The following is an 18,238-nucleotide window of genomic DNA, read 5'->3' on the forward strand; positions in this document are numbered from 1 at the left end:
GACAGCATCTGGCTTCACTATAGTGGCGGATTTTACCTGAATAATAATGATAGTTATATAGCACTTTACTCCAAATAGGACTCAAAGTGCATATGCATGCACAGTCTTATTGATTATCATCCGGCCTGTGAACCCGAAGCCGTTCAATCAAATCTCAATAACCCCTCAAGTGTTGGCATGACACAGATAATGAAGAGCTTTGCAGAGATCTCCAAGTAGGAATCCCCCAAGCAGGAGAGCCTGTTGTACAGATGAAAGGATGGGAACATTGCTTTATTTTTTTATGTCTTTTGAATTAGTTGCAGTATTTCAAAAAATTCTAAATATTATGTAGGTAAATTACAGTAGGGAAAACTAAAATGACCTACAATAATGTAGGAATGTAAAATGTGTAAATGTTATTATAATGCAGCAAGAACACATAAGCTTTCCAATACTGGTTTAAATGTAAAGCTAAATCTCCTGTTAATGAAAATGCAAAGCTACTACTTAATTACTAACAAACAAAGTTTGAATTATTTCTAAAATAAGATCATTTTGAAATTCATTTAGATCAGCCTAGCTTTATATGAACAAAAAAACTGAATGAATCAGACTAAACACAACTTTATTTCATGAGCATCCATTCAATGGTAGCATGTTTAATTCTGTAATTGCATATGTAACTGTAAATAGCACCTTTGACATGTTTGCATACACAATTTTGTATGAGACACAAGGACTGGGCAACTATATTTTCCTAATGAGCCTTGATGTATTGCATGCAGGACTGACTTGCCTTGTTTTTTGATCTGATACTTTTTTTTGGTATACTGTTATGAGCATGTATATGAGTTTGCTTTATAAAAAAAAATACAGTTAAATGTGTAAACATGATTCACTTAATATAGTTTGCAGAAAACGTGATATTCATCTGCCCATTTTGTCTAAAATAACATTTCTTAGATTACCAGCAGTTGTCATGCCATTCCGCTATAATCCACTCTCCATTTTTTCTAGCACTGCCAAATGTAAAACTTAAGCATGCCATGTATTGTTTTCTCAGGCCTTAAAGGATGACGATGATGATGATGATGATGCAGAGACTGGCTTAACTGATGGAGAAGACAAGGAGCAACCAAAAGAAGAAGAGAAGCTTGGAAAACTTCAGTACTCACTGGACTATGATTTCCAAAATAATCAGGTTAGTCTATACATTAAACTATTTAACATTGTACAGCATATTCTGCAAACCAAATATGCAAAGATCTTAAGTGAATATTAACCCTTTGAGTGCCAACATCTCTATGAGAGATGTGCAAAATATCTGCTGAAAATCCCAGCGTCACTCACATTTGTTATATTAAATCAAATAAAAAAAATGTTTTGTAAAAAAAAAAGATTATTTTATATAAAAGGTAAGCATTACAGGTCATGATGATGAATAAAAATGTTTGCTTGGCAATTTTCACACCTATTTTGACAACTTCCCTTGGCACTCCACGGGTTAAAAATGTAGATGATGACTACTACAGTATATGAAAAAAAAATCCGCTACAAAAAGGTTAGATTATTAAGCAAGAAAAAACAGATAAGCAGCGCTGTACAATTATGTCAGTTAATAACAAGTGAATCCAATTTGGCTAGGAATATATAGCAAAATTTAATGACACATATAAAGTATATAAAATAAAATAAACAGTCACTCCAATTGGGAATGGAAGACAATTAAAAAATTATGTTAAGATCAAGGTGTGGTGGAATATCAACAACGTATATATATATATATATATATATATATATATATGACCTGCTATGGATTTGGCGTGAGTCCTTTGGGGTAAAGTCCTTGGGTGAACGAGTTGGGATTCCTTATTTGGACACCGCTGGAGGTTTGAGAGTCCTTTTGGAAATTAGGGTAAGGGTTACCCCCACTTGGAGCCACCTCAACGATTATGCGGAAAAAAGGATAGTGTCCCAGTTGTAATGTGTTCTCCCAGGCTTTGGTACTCAGGTAGATTATTAAGCATTAATTATAAAAATTCAGTTTTTTAGGACATATATATATATATATAGACAACGGGTTGGTCCGGCATGGCCATTTAAACAAGAAACTTTGGCGGGTGCCCGCAGACGGCTCATATCGGCATTATATATAGCGGAAACTGCAGCACTCCAGCCTTCAATGTGCAAAATATTTATTCAGCAACATTTCAATACAAATAAACTGAGGAAAATACAGTTTATTTGTATATATATATATATATATATATATATATATATATATATATAAATATACACACATATACATATGCACATTTAGCAAAACATTGATAGGCCTTTGTCTGCTTTAGTGTGTCTGTTTTGCAATATATTTAGGACAGTATCTGAAATAGAGAAAGAAACAACCTCTAATTTAGGTCTAAACTGAGTACATTACATATAGAGTAAATCCAGAAACCTGCAGATCAAAGAAACCTCATCGTAATGTTTTCTACCAATGCAGGAGCACAATTCTTCTGTTTCCTTCCATTGTGGCTGACCACTCAATACTCAGAGAATATCATTAAATCAATGGGGGACCATATAAACCTCTAACAGCTAAATCCTGCCAAAGAATAATAAGTGGAAGAAATTGGCCCTTACAAACGCATTTCACTTTCACTGCAGATGAAAACAAACTTGTGAACTTTATTGAAAGAAAGCAGTTGTTCAGGCTCTTGTTGCAACAAAGTCAAATGAAAAGTCATTGAACTCCCCTACTGTGTAAAGTGTGTGCAGAACAATTGTACTGTTTTTAAGAGCTCTATTGTAAATACACTGGCAATAATATATTGAAACATTTTCTCAGTGACCTAAAACTTTAAAGATAGAAAATAAGTTGCAACGATATGACAGATAAGGATACACATGCAAAAGTAAATAAACAGCACACTTTCTGAAAATGTACAAAACTGCTATCATATACAGTATGTGTGTGTATATATATATATATATATATATAAATATATATATATATATACAGATGGAGCCAGGCTCCCTCTTGCTGGCGAATCGCCAGATTGTCACCACTGGCGATCCACCAGCAGCCTGGCTCTTCATCTGACTGAGACGCGTGTGCGTCTCACGCGCACGCGTGTCTCAGTTTCCGTGCAGCGGGGCAACGGGAACCTGTCCGTCTCCGCTTCAGGGAGATGGACAGGGTTGGGGGGGTGCGGGGAGGCGGTGGCGACCCCGGGTGACCGCCGACAAGCTGGCGGGGACCCGGGGGAAGCGCCGTTGGAAGGGGACGCGCGCGCATCTCATATACTGTATATATATATATATATATATATATATATATATATATAGAGCGAGATGATAGCTCGCACAACACTTTCAATTTGATAAATGTCCGTGGACCAACAGACTTAGTGAAACATCTTTTTTATAAAGCCATACAGGATTGTGGCATCGCAGATAAATGTAGCAATGAAAGCTCCAAAAACATCAATCCAGCTACCAGCACAGTTCAAAAGGTAGCAGTTTTACGGGACTAATTGGTCCCCACCCTCAGGCATAACACATTGTATACATTACTGTGGGAAGATATCCACAGCCGTATGTCAGCAGGTCCCTGACAGGCCGTTTCAGTGCCCTGTGCCCCTTTCTCAAAGGGATAAAGGTATATTCAATCTCGGCCGAATTTCCTGGCTAGGTGAAAAATAGGCAATAATTCAGGGAACCTCAAACTATTTTTCTCTGGGACCCCATCAGACAATGAAAATAATTACAGGACCCCAGCAAGTTACTGCAGAAGGTTATCACATCACATGTGTAGGCAGCAGACAGGACATGCATGGTGCACCAGCATTGTAGAGGCTCAAAACAATTGGAGGAGTCTAAAATAACAGACAATTCAACAGATTTTCCAGAAAAGTCATCAGCCTGATAGTCAGCAACATGGAGTCGCGACCCCATGCTGAGCAGGTCAGAACCCACAGTTTGAGAACCACTGCAATAATTCACCAATAAGTATTCAATCACGGACATTTTTCCTGTTCCTGTTTCTATCTCTGATGCCATGTCACTTTTTTTGGGGGGGGGAGTGCGAATCGGGATGGGCAAAAACGGCCGCAAAAATGGGTGAAAATGGACGCTAATTCACTAAAATAAATGTGTTTTTTGGACAATGCTGGATTTTTCGCCCAGGCGAAAAATCAGCACTGAGATGATTGAATAGGGTGAGTCGAATTGTTGGGATTGACTATGCCCATAGACTGCTGTAGCTCTAATTTTAGGTAATTCCCACCAGACATGAGACAAAGGGCCTTATTTTGGTTCACTCTTAGAGGCAAAATCCTTCTTAGATGGGTAAAACCATGTGCACTGCAGGTGGGGCAGATATAACATGTGCAGATAGAATTAGATTTGGGTGGGGTTTTTCTTCAAAGTGAGATATATATTGCAGTGTAGAAATAAAGCAGCCAGTATTTTCCCTGCACAGAAACAAAATACTCACCCAAATCTAATTATCTCTGCACATGTTACATTTGCCCCCCTGCAGCGCACATGGTTTTACCCATCTAAGAAGGAATTTGCCTCTAAGAGTGAACCAAAATAAGGCCCAAAGTGTCAACTCTTCCATGCAGGTTCCAAGACAGAGCTGGGAATCATAAACAGATATATAACTAGAGCCAGTTGATCATGGAAACTTTGCATCTCAAGATGATCTTATCTTTAGTGTTAGAAAAACAAGGCTCTAAATATATGAAATTAGAGACCTGGCTGGAAGGTGATCTCATGACCACAAAAAAAATCTTAGTACACATGAGCATTCCATGATTTTTGCGGAGGTTGAATCAGAGCAATGTGCATATTGTCAGAATATCCTACTACGTTTTTTGGGATATTTCCTAAAATGTAATTAGGATATTAGCAAATTTCTGACTGGGGTATAACATTTTTAACCAGATTTTTATAAAAATAAGATAATTCACTTAACTCATTAATTTCAAGTGAGGTGTGTGGTTATGGGACAATCAACATTATGGCCCTTATTCTGATCTAAGCGGTAACGGCCGCATGCGGCCGTTCCGCCGATGTTTTCGCTCTGCGCATGTGCAGAGGGCACTCTGCGCATGTGCAGGCGAAATCGCCGCACAATTTTTTTTAACGCCGCAAAGGGGGTGGATAGGGGCGTGAGGGGCTACTTAGCCTCATTTCCCTATGCATACGCCCCACGTTTCATGGGCGTTCCCATGCAAACGCGGGGCGTACGCATGGTAATGAGGCTGTGACGCATGTGTTGGGGGCGGGCATCTGACATCGCCGGATGTCAGCTGCACGCCCCCATACATGCTTTCACACGGACAAGTGTCCGTGAGGTCTATGGGTGCGGGAGCTGGTGGAGCGTGCGGCCCTGCCTTCGATGGTCGGTGACCATCGAATGCAGGGGGCTGCTCCAAGATGGTGGAGGCGTATCCCCCGCCATTTTCATGCGGACCGCCACATGTCCGCGTACGGACGGCCGTGGCGATCCGTATGGAAGGCGGGGATTCGCCTGCACGGTCGGAGCCGCATATGCGGCTCCGGCCGTTCCAAGCAGAATAAGGGCCTATGTTGGGAGTTATCCTAATATTAGTTGCAAAAAGACTGATCTGAAGCTATTAACCATTATAGAGGGTTTTAAATAAGGTATAATGCACCAATATCCTTAGTGAAATACACTGCAGTGGTATCTACATAAAAAGAAAAGTATATTATTATTATTATTATTATTATTAGGGCTTTAGCACACAATACACAGAGCAGTTGGTATACTGTAGGCCCCTTGCAAAATCCTATAAAAGGAACTTATTTTGATATCAGAAGTGTAATAAAGTACACAAGTCCATGTTTTGTTGTGGTCAGACTGATAATATTAAACTACATTACAAACCATAAAAGAAAAAACTTAAATATTATACAAATCTGCTGGAATTTACAGTTATTCAGTGATTCAGGTTGTTGAAAGCCTAATTGTCATTCACATCGCACCACGTGTTGCACTTGGCTTCAAAGGGAGGCACGACCAAAGAACTCTGTAGGAGCATGATAGCTTATTTCAAGCAAACATTTCAGAAGAGGATGTGAATTATTTTTCCACTCCAGTGGCTAAAAATCATAGACTCAATTCTCTGTCTTTCATGTAAAGTTATAGGTGTTGTTTGAGTCCATCTCTTGAATAGTATCTGAATAAAATATTTCACAATGCAACTTTTTTTTTTTTAAATGCAGGTTTAGCTTTATAATTGTATGGTAGCTTTATTTTTATGCCATGCTTTTTAGGAGGATTTGCACTTTTCTGTGTTATCAAAGAACATTGGGCCTTATTCTAGTTCACTCTTAAGCTGTGTACACATTTTTGGCTATTTTCGATTTGATTTGGCTTATAGAAGCAAAATCGAATCCACATCGAATGGTTTTTAGAACACTTTCGATCTGCATTCAATTTGATGCTCGCTCCCGTTTTCTCAAAATCAAAAAGAAAAATCTACTGTGCAGCCAAGGAAATATCGATCCAGTAAATTGAATGTGTACAATGTACCATGAATGTAAATCGGATTTGATATTGAATTCGCTATCTAATTCAAAAGTACAGATCTAATGCCAAATTGAATGGGAAGATCTAATGCCAGATCTTATAGAAAATCGAATCTAACATAGAATCAAAAGCAAATCGAAGCATGTGTACATAGTTTTACAGGCAAATTCCTTCTCAAATGGACAAAACCATGTGCACTGCACAGTGCCAGATTAAGCCTTCGGGCACTTTAGACAGGGGGGCCCCCTTGCACTTGTCATTACTGGCCGCAAACTGCGGGGGAGAATATTACACAGTCAAAACACAGAGTAAAGGCAGTATAAACTTTGTATATATATATATATATATATATATATATATATATATATATATATATATATATATATATATATATACATATACATATATATATCAAATCCAAGGAAATGATGGCACTCAGGAGGCAGGAACAATGCAACAAAAAAGATGTGTATTTGAAAAGATAAGCTTTTGGGGTATGACCCCCTTCGGAAGAGCACAATCCTACAGAGATTAAGTTGATCTGTCTGACCTACAGTACACTACAAGCCCTCACCAGAAATTCAGTTTATTATGTTTTGATTTTTTTTGGGAGGGGGGGGGGGATTTGTTGCAAATATTCTCTTCTTTACTGTGATGTTTATGCTCGAGTGTGAGATTTTTATTATTTGTGGGTATAACAATGTGCAGTGACTGTATAATTGCTCAACTTCTAAATTAAGATTTTTTTTCCATGAAATATTCATTGCAGAGTGAAAAATTATACTGGTGTTTAGAATTTCTGCATATCATATATATAATCTGGGCATGGTATTTCAAATCTGTAAGGGAGTAACAAAGATATGACATGTATTGTTATATTTGACAGTTGAATCATATATTTCTTTTGTTCTGTTTTTAGCTGATGGTAGGGATTATTCAAGCTGCTGAGCTTCCCGCTTTAGATATGGGAGGTACATCTGATCCGTATGTGAAGCTATTTTTGCTGCCTGATAAAAAGAAGAAATTTGAAACGAAGGTCCACAGAAAAACTCTTAACCCTGTATTCAACGAGCAGTTCACTTTTAAGGTATTAATCAAATATCTTGTACTTAAAACTTAACAATATTTTGTTTTTAGTTTTTATTATGTTACAGTGGTTTCTAGTTAACTGTGGTAATGGCACTTTAAGCTGTTTAGATTTTAGCACAAAATAGCATCAAACAATGGACTTGATCCAGACATAGGCGCAATGCCATTGCAGTTGCTAATTCAAATACAGGAGCTCTGCACAAACATGCAAATGTTGCAGCTGCCATGATTTGTATTGAGACGTAACCATGGAATGCACGTGGTTGACCATCTGAGTTACAGTATGATTGCACAGCAAGGCCACTAGTAATAAGGCTCCAGAGCCAATATACTGTATGTCCAGGCTGCCATAGGTTTCCAAAATGATCACATTGTGAATGCTTTTGAGTCACAACTCCCCCTTTACCTCCCACAAACGCTCCCTGCCACTCACCTGAGACTGCTGCCACAAGATCATCCTGGCACATGCATAGTGCTACTCACACGCATGTGTGGCGGCAACATAATTGATCCAATGCATGCAAAATCGACATTGCTTCTATGAAACAGGCAAAATATACTGTAATAGCATGTTATTATACAAAAAAACTGTAAGGTATGTACTGTGTATATATATATATATATATATATATATATATATATATATATATATATATATGTGTGTGTGTATATATAAAATATTTCTGTGAAGCCACATTTATTTTTTCTGCACAGTTAATAAATTCTGGGGTTTATTTTGGTTGATTCGCTCAGATGCAAATTCGCACCATTGCGAGTCAACAGGAACACGCTTTGCAAATGGTGGTACGCCCACCCCCCTCGCAGCGCATGTTTGCAGGCAGGGCCTGCGAATGGATGTTTAATATAAACATCTATTCGCAGGCTGTGGGTGAATACCCACATCATTCCATGGTCGCTGACGGGAGAAAGTGGGTGGGCAGCTGACATCTGGTGATGTCAGCTGTCCGCCTCCAGCACCGAAGTCACGGCCCGATTACCATGGGAACGCTCAGCATTTACATGGGAACACCCATAAAATGCTGGGTGTCCCCATGGGTGCAACTATCTGCCGCTGAAATTCGGCTGCGCATGCGCCAAGCAGGGGGAAACGCAGGATTTTCAGAAGGGGGTTTCCAAAGGTGGGGAGCAAAGCACGGAGATGGACAATTAGGTGACCCAGTATATGCCGGGTCAGTTAAAGTATTATAGATAGACCAAATGTATATAAATAATAATAAAAAATATATATATATGCACATACATACATACTGTACATACATACATACATGGGCGCCAACAGCAGTGTAGACCCCTGGGCATAGCAATGTATTGGGGGCCCTACCGATCCTCCAGCAGTAGGGGTGGGGGAAGCTTTGATGTCCCACAGGTGGTAGGGGGTATTATATCAACCACTCAGCTTGTAGGGCCTGGATCAGTAATTTCCATTAATTACCCCTTTACTGCACAGATGGTGGGAGAAGGGGGCATTTGCCTGAATGAAGGAGCCCTGATACATAACTTCGAGGGTGGTAGAGGAAGTTTAATATGCAGAGGAGGGGTGTATAGTGGAGTGGGCTTATTATTTCATAATTTTCTGGTGGGAGGACAGCTTGCTTGACTGCAGATATCTCCAGTTCCCGGAATTACATTTCTTAGATTTTAATGGAATTAAAAACTAGAGAATCCCACCTACCAAATGGTACTGGGAACTAGGGGATCAGAGTTCAGGAGGCAGAGCAATCTGCCAACGAGTATATAAAACTACATAGCAGGTGTGTGGAGCTGGAGCAGTAACCAGCTGCTCCAGCTCCACACGGAAGGTTGATATCCCTGGTTCTGGGAACAGTAGTGACAAGCTACTAGTGTCCATCAAAGGGGGAGAGTCCCAGCTTTTGGAATATACCTCCAGAAAAACTCTAAGTCAGACAGAACCTGAAATATCTGACTGGGAAGAGCAATTAACAGGCTTGGATGGGGATTACTGCTAGACTCCTGTGTACTCAGAAACCCCCCCTGCGTGCGCTACTGCCAAGCATCGGTCCTTGTGCAAGACTGGAGTCTCAAACAACCACAGTTGTTCCTATACTGCAAAAACAAATACATAAATGTTAAGTGATTGGTTGCTTTTTTTTTCACTTGTTTGTTCTATATCATATGGCACATAAAAACTTTAAGATGGGCAGCTAACTTTAAACCAGTGGGAAATTTATATTTGATTGAGTCTGTAGATCAATAAACATCATGGCCAGATAATGAAACTCAGTATTTCATCACACAGTATTTACACAGGACAATATAAAATATTATGCTCAATAACATTGATTTGACTACCTTGGCTGTACATATTAATGTTGTTATTTGTATACTATATACCTAACAACTTTAGAAGGTATAGTATAACTGCAGGAAATGGAGCACTGGGCCCAAAAGGCAGTGGGGCCTTCAGTGGATGAGGCGGGGTCTTGAGGGAAGGGGTGGGATCTTGCTGCACAGCCCTCATCATTGTCATTTTGGGGGTGTGTGTAGCGTTCCTTAACCCTTTGAGTGTGCAGCATTCCTTATCCCTTTAATCGGGACAGTTGGGAGGTATGATACTATATATGACCATATACATTTATTAATTAATTTAGTGAAACAATAAAGGTTGAAATAATTGTATAATATGTCCCCAGTTTTTGTTTCTAAATAATACACATAAACCCACATGGGTATTAGTGTGTTTATGGGTCATTGGGTCAACCAACTTTGACATGCATAGGTTCAACCACTAAAGGTCGACAGGCCTTAGGTCAACACCTGAAATAGGTCGACAGGGTCTGAGAGTCAACACAAGCATTAAGTCGACAATGGGAAGGTCTACAGTCAAAAGGTCAAAAATAGTTTTTCTCGTATTTTTTTCTCCCCTGTAGGTCGACACAGTTGATATGGACACCTCCTAAATGTCCCGCATCCCCTCGCATGGCTTGTTGCGCTCGCTAAGCTTTGGGCACAGTACCTCGCTAAAATCAGCACACTATTTTATTCTACCACCACACTGTAGTGAATGGTAGGGCATAAAATACCGCCTGTCGGAACATGACGGCTCAAATACAGGTGAAAAACTCATGTTGACCTTCCCATTGTCAACCTACTGCTTGTGTTGACTTTCACACCCTTTTGACCTATTTCAGGTGTTGACCTAAGGCCTGTCGACCATCACTGGTCGACCCAATGCATGCCGACTTTAATAGTGTTGACCTAATGAACCCTATGCCATTAGTGCAACTTTATACTCAATTTAGAATATATGTAAAGCTTAGGAAAGGTGCATAATGAACAGTCTTCCAGAGCAGAGCCGGCCTTAGGCATAGGCAAACTAGGCAATTGCCTAGGGCATTTGGAATGCCTAGGGACATCAGCAGCTTCTGCTGATTAAAATGATATGCAACATGCCTATATTCTGTGTGTGAGTGAGGCTGTATCTGCATATGAAATAGTGCATTCATGGAAATCACTGTAACATAGCATTCCGTATGCAGGTACAGCCACTGTCGCACACAGAATATAGGCATGCCGCATATCATTTTAATCATTGGAAGCTCCATGTGTGTGCTGGTCATAACAATGCAAATAAGATGAATTTTCAGCAAAAAAGGCACCCAACGTTAGCAGAACTGGCCAGGAGCTGCATGGCTTATTGAGTCAAGATATATGAGGAAACATCTGTATCCAAGCAGAGGCATAGGTCACAGTGTTAGCGGCTGTGCGAGTGCTATCTGCGGGTGGATTGCTTGTGCAATAGTGTTCGGCATATGTTAAGGGGAATTATGTGTGTCATGTATAATAATGTGCGACATATGTGTAACAGGCATTATGTGTATAAGGGCATTAATAATGTGCAACATATGTGTAAGGGGCATTATGTGTGTCATAATGTGAATAAAGGTTGGTATAATGTGTAAGGGGCATTATGGTTATAAGGACATTAATAATGTGTGTCATGTGTAAGGGGCATTACTGTGTGGTATTATCAGGGGTACAGAGAGAAAGGGGTAGGGGGTACAAATTACCCAGGCCAAAGTCTGATGGAAGGGCCCAGTGTGGGGCCCTGGGCCCCCTCCCCTTAAGTTACAGCAGCAGCACACACTGCTTTGTGCTGGGTTGCAGTGTGGCCATGGAGGTGCTTAAAATACAATATTTTCTCAGGATTTTTTTCTAAGGGTATAATGTGAATAATGTGAGGAGTAATGTAGATAAGGTAAAGTGGAACTACTGTGTGATGTAATGTGAATAAGGGACACCATCGCAAGATATAATGTGAATAAAGTTGCACTAATGTGTGGCATAATTTGAATTGGGGGTACTATTGTGTGGCCATGCCCCTTCCCAGCAAGAACACACCCCTGTTTGGGCCACGCACCGAATGTGTGCACTGTTTCTATTTAAAATATTGCGGGTAGGAGCACCAAAATGATGACTTCTATGATGAGGGTTGATGGTGCTGGGAAAGGGGACCAGACAAAATCTTGCCTAGGGCATCATTTAGGCTAGGGTCGGCTCTGTTCCTGAGCAGTGTATAAATAAAATTAAAAACCTTAGAAAACATTTAGTTATGCAGTACTGTATGGAAAAGGTGCACATCCTTAAATTAAGTCCCGAATAAATGTAAAATCCATTGAGGGTTCCTGACCTATAGTCTAGTAAAAGGCCCTTATTAGAATTTTCAAGAATTTGTGAATATAATATAATTTTAAAAGTACAGTACATATTGAATATACAGTAACATCTTTTGACTATTATTCACTGTTATTATTTTTGGACTGCTGCAGTACTTCTATGAAACACTCATTTCATATAGAGAACCGTATAGGGACATGCACAATTCATTACTACTGCACAGGGCAGCAGCGAAACGTTTCCATGTGTGCGGTTTAATTTTTTTATCTATGCAAATAATTCATTCACACATTCTTGCTGTATAGACATATTTCACACAAGGTTAGCTTCTAGTGTCAGACATATTTGTTTCACAAAAAATATGTTCCTGCACAATTTGAATAGTACATACAGATTCTGCTCTCTCGATAGATAGATAGATAGATAGATAGATAGATAGATAGATAGATAGATAGATAGATAGATAAATCTGCATGTGCCCACCAAACAAAGCAAATGAAGACATCATACCGAACTAGAAAACATACAGTAAAACAGCATCATATCATATGAACATGTATTGATCCCAAGTCTCCATTTAAGTTATATATGTTAAACATTGTGTCCTACAGCTGGGTAATAATTGAATAAACATTCTAAGCAATGATATTAGTTCCAGTATGTTTGACAGGTAGTTTATAAATAAAATTAGATAGTGTATACATTGTAAAGTTAAGTTAATTAAATGGCAATTTCCTAACCAAGCAATGCCCTAGAGCTCACCATCTGATTGGATGAGCTGTTCGGCATCTTAGAATATACTGTACAATGAAATCACATCCCATCTGCCAGTGCAAGTTGTGCAAGTGCCTTTTAATCTCAATCTGTCCTCTTATGTTTCTGCACAAATGAATGCCAATTATCGTTCTATCCAATTTGTAAGTGGATGCTGGCTATATTAAGGCAGATGCACACGATACAATGAAATCTGCTATAGATAATGTAAGGAGAAGTTTGCTGTAAAATTGTATTTTTATTTCGACTTTTTTATTTTGTTAATTAGAAAAATAGACTGAGGGTTGGATTTTATTCACAAACTCAATTTTTTAAATTATATTTATTGATTCAAGTTTTACATTAAACTTCTGAATGATTTGATCCTGAGAAAGGCTTAACGCTACAGGGAGAAAAACCTTCCTTTTGCCATACATGGAAATATAATTAATTCTCTGAATCCATTGTTAAGGCTGCTTCATTTGTTTATTGTTTATTGTAACAGTTTTTGAATCTGTCCAATGACTGTTTCCCCTAACAGTCTTTTTCCAGTCATAGTGAATGCCTCTCATTACTCTTGGTGCCCATACACAGTGCGATGCGCACCATGCATTTTAAAATAGATTGCATTGCATCTGCTGTAGTTCAAAATGCATGCAATGTGCTAAAGCACTGTGCTTTTTGAACTAGATGTGATGCAGAATCCATACAGCACATACTTTATGTGCTGTAAGATGGGATGTGCGTTGGAGTGTGCATCTCATCACACCCGTACATACTGTAGCACCGCATATGGGCACCTTTACAATCTTGTGTGTAAAACGCTTGTCAGCAAATACTTTTTTCCTTGAATGTGCTTGTAGATATTAATTAGATAATCCCTAAAGTATCTTTTTTCCAACCTCGGTTTGTAAAGTCTTTCATTATAATTTAACCCCATGTTTGCATTTATTAAAAAAGTAAACACTTTCAAGAGCCCACACATATGTCTTTGTTATACACAGATGCTCTACATTAATCATGGATATAATTTCTACAATGGAAAATGACATTTACTTATCACAATATGTGCTCCAGGATTTATTAGCTCTTTCAGCAGCTGCCTGACTCTTGGTGTTCTTACCTACTACTATGACTACATCATTCATCATCACTCGATGTCCCCAATTATACTCATTTGCTGTAGAGGTGGCACAATTATTATCAGGAACTAGATCCTGTACCTTACAGTTCTTTTTACACTGAACCTCATCTACCATTTCAATGACATGTCCTTTGGGCCATGTACTTTTGTAGCAATATACTATATTCTGTAAATCTATTGCAAGTCTTTAATAAAGCAATAAATATGAACCAGCTTTAGTACTGATCTCTAAGGTAAAGATTATAAAACAATCCTCTGCTCATTTTTTGTCTATGGTGAACATGCTATAGAATTAGATATTCACTAACCAGTCATGAGTCTCAGCCAATTAATATAAGATTATTAGCAATATGGCCCTGGCATGTGCTGGGCCCTACTATACTTACCTCCAGTGCAGGCTCAGCAGTCCTATGTCCCGTCTCCCTCACTGTGCATTTTGGAGACGGGACCTAAGGCTGAATTAGGCTTATTGGAGATCTAAACAAGACATTGATTTTGGGCCTCCTTTCTCAATCAATCCATAGTGAGCCATTTCTAGACAATTTGGCTTCCAGTGAGAACCAGTAAAACAATGCACACATGCCTAAAAAAAGAGGCATGGCCTCACTGCAAAAATATGGAATCACTGCAGGGGGCGTGTCTTGCAGGAATGGGGTTGTTTTAAAAAATGTGTAGTATCTGTGTGTGGAGCACAGCATACTGGGGAGGGCAAATAACAAAATATATGTTTGCTGAAGAAGCACAAGCTGAACATATAGATGGGGACACATAGGACCTTATTCTAGTCTATTCTCTCCCCTGTGTGTTCCCGCAGGGGTGCGATGTGTGCAACTACATGGGCACATAACCCATTATACACATGTGCAGCCACTTGGCTGATTGCACATAGCACTGCGGGCGAGGGCATGGGGCATTGGCGAGCTGTCGCAGCAATGAGACCGCCCAGCGTTTTATGGGCCTTCCCATGAAACGCTGGGTGTTCCAATGGACATTCAGCAATGATTTGGGTGCGGGTTGGGGGAATCTGACATAAGCGGATATTAGCTGCCCTCCCACTTTACACACAAAGCACTCGCTGACCTAAGACACCACAGAGGTGTCTTAGGTCTGCGAGTACTGTAGCAATAATTCAATTGTCAGCGACCATCGAATGATTTCCTCCCTGCACACAAGCTGCAAATTAATGTATATGCTAAACTAAACATCCGTTCATATGCCTGCGGGGATCACGGCGTGCAAGGGGGGCACACACATTTGGTGGACTTGCAAGGCTGTGAAATTTGCATCTTTGCGAGTCATCCAGAATAAGGTCCATAGGCATAATTTCATGCATACAAAGAGTGGCACACACATTGAAAGACTCATAGAAACATAGGAGGACCAGACCACACAGACACATTCAGATATATAGGAGTGTGCACAGACCTAGAGAGAGACACACAGACAGAAAGAAAGGCATAGATGCACACATACAGACAAAGAGGGGGAACACACAGATTAAGAAGGGGTGCAAACAAATTGGGTTTTGGGTAGAAGCACATGATTTGTACAGGGAGGAGCCCTGCGTGTCTTTTAATAAAGATCTAGCTATTGGGGAAAATAGTGGGTAGCACATATTTATTGACAATTACTGTATTCCAGTGTTCTCCTGATGTGTTTTTATTCAATGTCACAAATCTCTATTATAGACTGTCACGGTAAAATGTCTGGGACAAGGGGACTTAGCAGCTCATAAACAAGGTCACACTGTAGATATCAATATGTTGGGGTGTGAACCCCTTTATCTAGACATAAAGATAACATAGTTATAGTCAGTACTATTTTTCTGGAAAAATAGGTCCAGGAACTCCAGGTCTGGGGGTGGATCAATGAAATCTATGTGTATATATATATATATATATATATATATATATATATGTGTGTGATGGTCGGCACTCCACTTACAATCATGAATCTGGGTGACCTCCCAGAGGAGACAAGTAGTTGCTTCCCCATAGATAGATCAATAGATAGACGGCGGCACTCCCATTAAAAACGACAAGGCTGGACGCACAGGTTACCAACATTTCAAATGTATTATTTTCACATTTTTCGTCAGGGTGATATATAGTAGAGAGGGGGAGAGAGAGATAGATGTATTTATTGTATTTAGAAACGAAGGAACTCACAGGGTACTTTAAAATAAATTCCATAAATAAAACTTATCTTATGGAAATTAGATTTTCAGTTCCTGATGACGTCATATTTAATTAGAGGTTCAGGAACTGAGTTCCTGCTGGTTCCTGCTGAAAAATAGCACTGGTTATAGTGTAAGAATAGTATAGTAACAGTGTAGGAATAGTATAGTAAAGGCCAGAGCTAGAGTGTTTGGCATACCTCCTGCAAACTATTCATGCACCCTTCCTCTCATACTTTACAGAGGGACAGTATATAACCACACAAAGGGGTGGAGTCTCATAAGAAATGGAGGTGGCCATACAATAGTTCCCCATTTTTCATTTACACTACACATCAGTACTATCCTTTTTACATGATACTGCCTATAATGCTGCTGATTCATATTGCAGCACATAGTAGTGCCTTTTATTCACATTATGCTACACAATAGTGCCTCTTTTTACTCAATGACCACAGTAGTACCTCTTATACACATAATATCATACGATAGTGCCCTTTATACACAATAGACACAGTAGTAGTTGTTTTCCAAATACACATAGATTGTGTAGATTGTAATCTACTCTCTAAACAGCAAGATCGGCCCAATCCTGATGGTTGTGGGACTGCACATGCACATGGTCTTTTATGCACATGTGCAGTTCCCATTCTGAGCCATTTGCAGGGATCAGGGCAGGCTGGAGGTGGTCGGCTGTGGGGACGGGGGTCACCCATGGTAACAATCAGCATTTTATGGGCATCCTCATGAAAACACTGCCCGTTCCCATGGGAATGCAGGTAGTACAATGTGTCCCGGGTCCACTGACTTTCATTTGCGAAGCTAGGAGTAATTGCAAAGGGGGGGGGATGCAGCCGATATCTGCGGTGGCCAGAGGCGTAGCTACCATAAGGCAGCCACCGCGGCTGCTTGGGGGAGCAAGCGCCAGCGGGGCGCCCCCGGTGCCCGGGCACTCTGGTCAGACCCCCCCTTACTCCTCCGCATGCCGCCGCCACCGCATTCAGTCCGGCACCGCAGATAGCCTCCGGGCTCCGTCTCCTGCAGTAATGAAAAATGTCACGACAAAATGGCTGCCCCCTAATAGCAGACAGTTTTTACGGATGCTAGAGGAGGCCGCCGCCTCCTCTAACATCCCTAAAAAAAACTGTCTGCTGTACGGGGGCAGCCATTTTGTCGTGTCATTTTTCATTACTGCAGGAGACGGAGCCCGGAGGCTATCTGCGGTGCCGGACTGAATGCGGGGCCGGCGGCGGCATGCGGAGGGGTAAGGTAATTTTTTGGCGGGGGGGCGCCACAATACTAGTTACGCCTCTGGCGGTGGCCATAAATTGATGATGTTACTGCATTCGTCTTGAGATCCAGTACATAACTTATACACTTTAATATATAAACATAAATGAAAATGATGTTACTATCAGATCACAAGTGTAACTGCTTGACTCCTAGGAAACACTACAATCAACAGAAAATACTCTAGCTGCATAGTTTGCTTTCATGGCTCCTTGCTATGAATGACTAAATTTGTATTAGATTGCACTTACATCCGATAGCACTTAGAAATGATACCACACCTCTGCTGCTTGAACACCTCACAGATTGCCTGCACATAGGTAATAAGCTTTTAGAAGCACAAATTGTCATTCCCAAGTCTGTTTCTGCCACAAAAATGTCATCTCTCACCCAGTAATTCTTCATTATGTTTTGTCATCCTCTAAATATCTTTTTAACGCACATTCCATTTGTTTTTCTGTAGGCCATTTTTATTTCAAGAGCATGCTTAGTCATACGGTGACAGCTCTAGTTCCCAAACAGAGACAATAAAAGATCCAGGCTACATAATCACTCAGTAAGATAGATTTTCCTACTGGCTTTAGTC

The 18,238-nt window shown here is 40.0% G+C and overlaps 1 protein-coding gene across 6 annotated transcripts in view; it reads left to right on the forward strand.

Annotated features, from left to right (window-relative positions):
• The window catches only part of SYT1 (synaptotagmin 1), a 642,856-nt gene that overhangs the window by 488,963 nt on the left and 135,655 nt on the right, over positions 1 to 18,238 (forward strand). For 5 of the 6 annotated variants that reach the window (XM_083182614.1, XM_083182615.1, XM_083182617.1 and 2 more), the window contains 2 exons: positions 1,046 to 1,183; positions 7,464 to 7,631. In XM_083182614.1, the coding sequence (XP_083038740.1) occupies positions 1,046 to 1,183; positions 7,464 to 7,631 (306 nt within the window). The remainder of the gene's footprint in view (positions 1 to 1,045; positions 1,184 to 7,463; positions 7,632 to 18,238) is intronic. The other variant, XM_083182619.1, reaches the window with a different exon arrangement.

Source organism: Crinia signifera, chromosome 4 (assembly GCF_055691185.1).
Source record: "Crinia signifera chromosome 4, ASM5569118v1, whole genome shotgun sequence".
In the NCBI taxonomy this organism is placed as follows: Eukaryota; Metazoa; Chordata; class Amphibia; order Anura; family Myobatrachidae; genus Crinia; species Crinia signifera.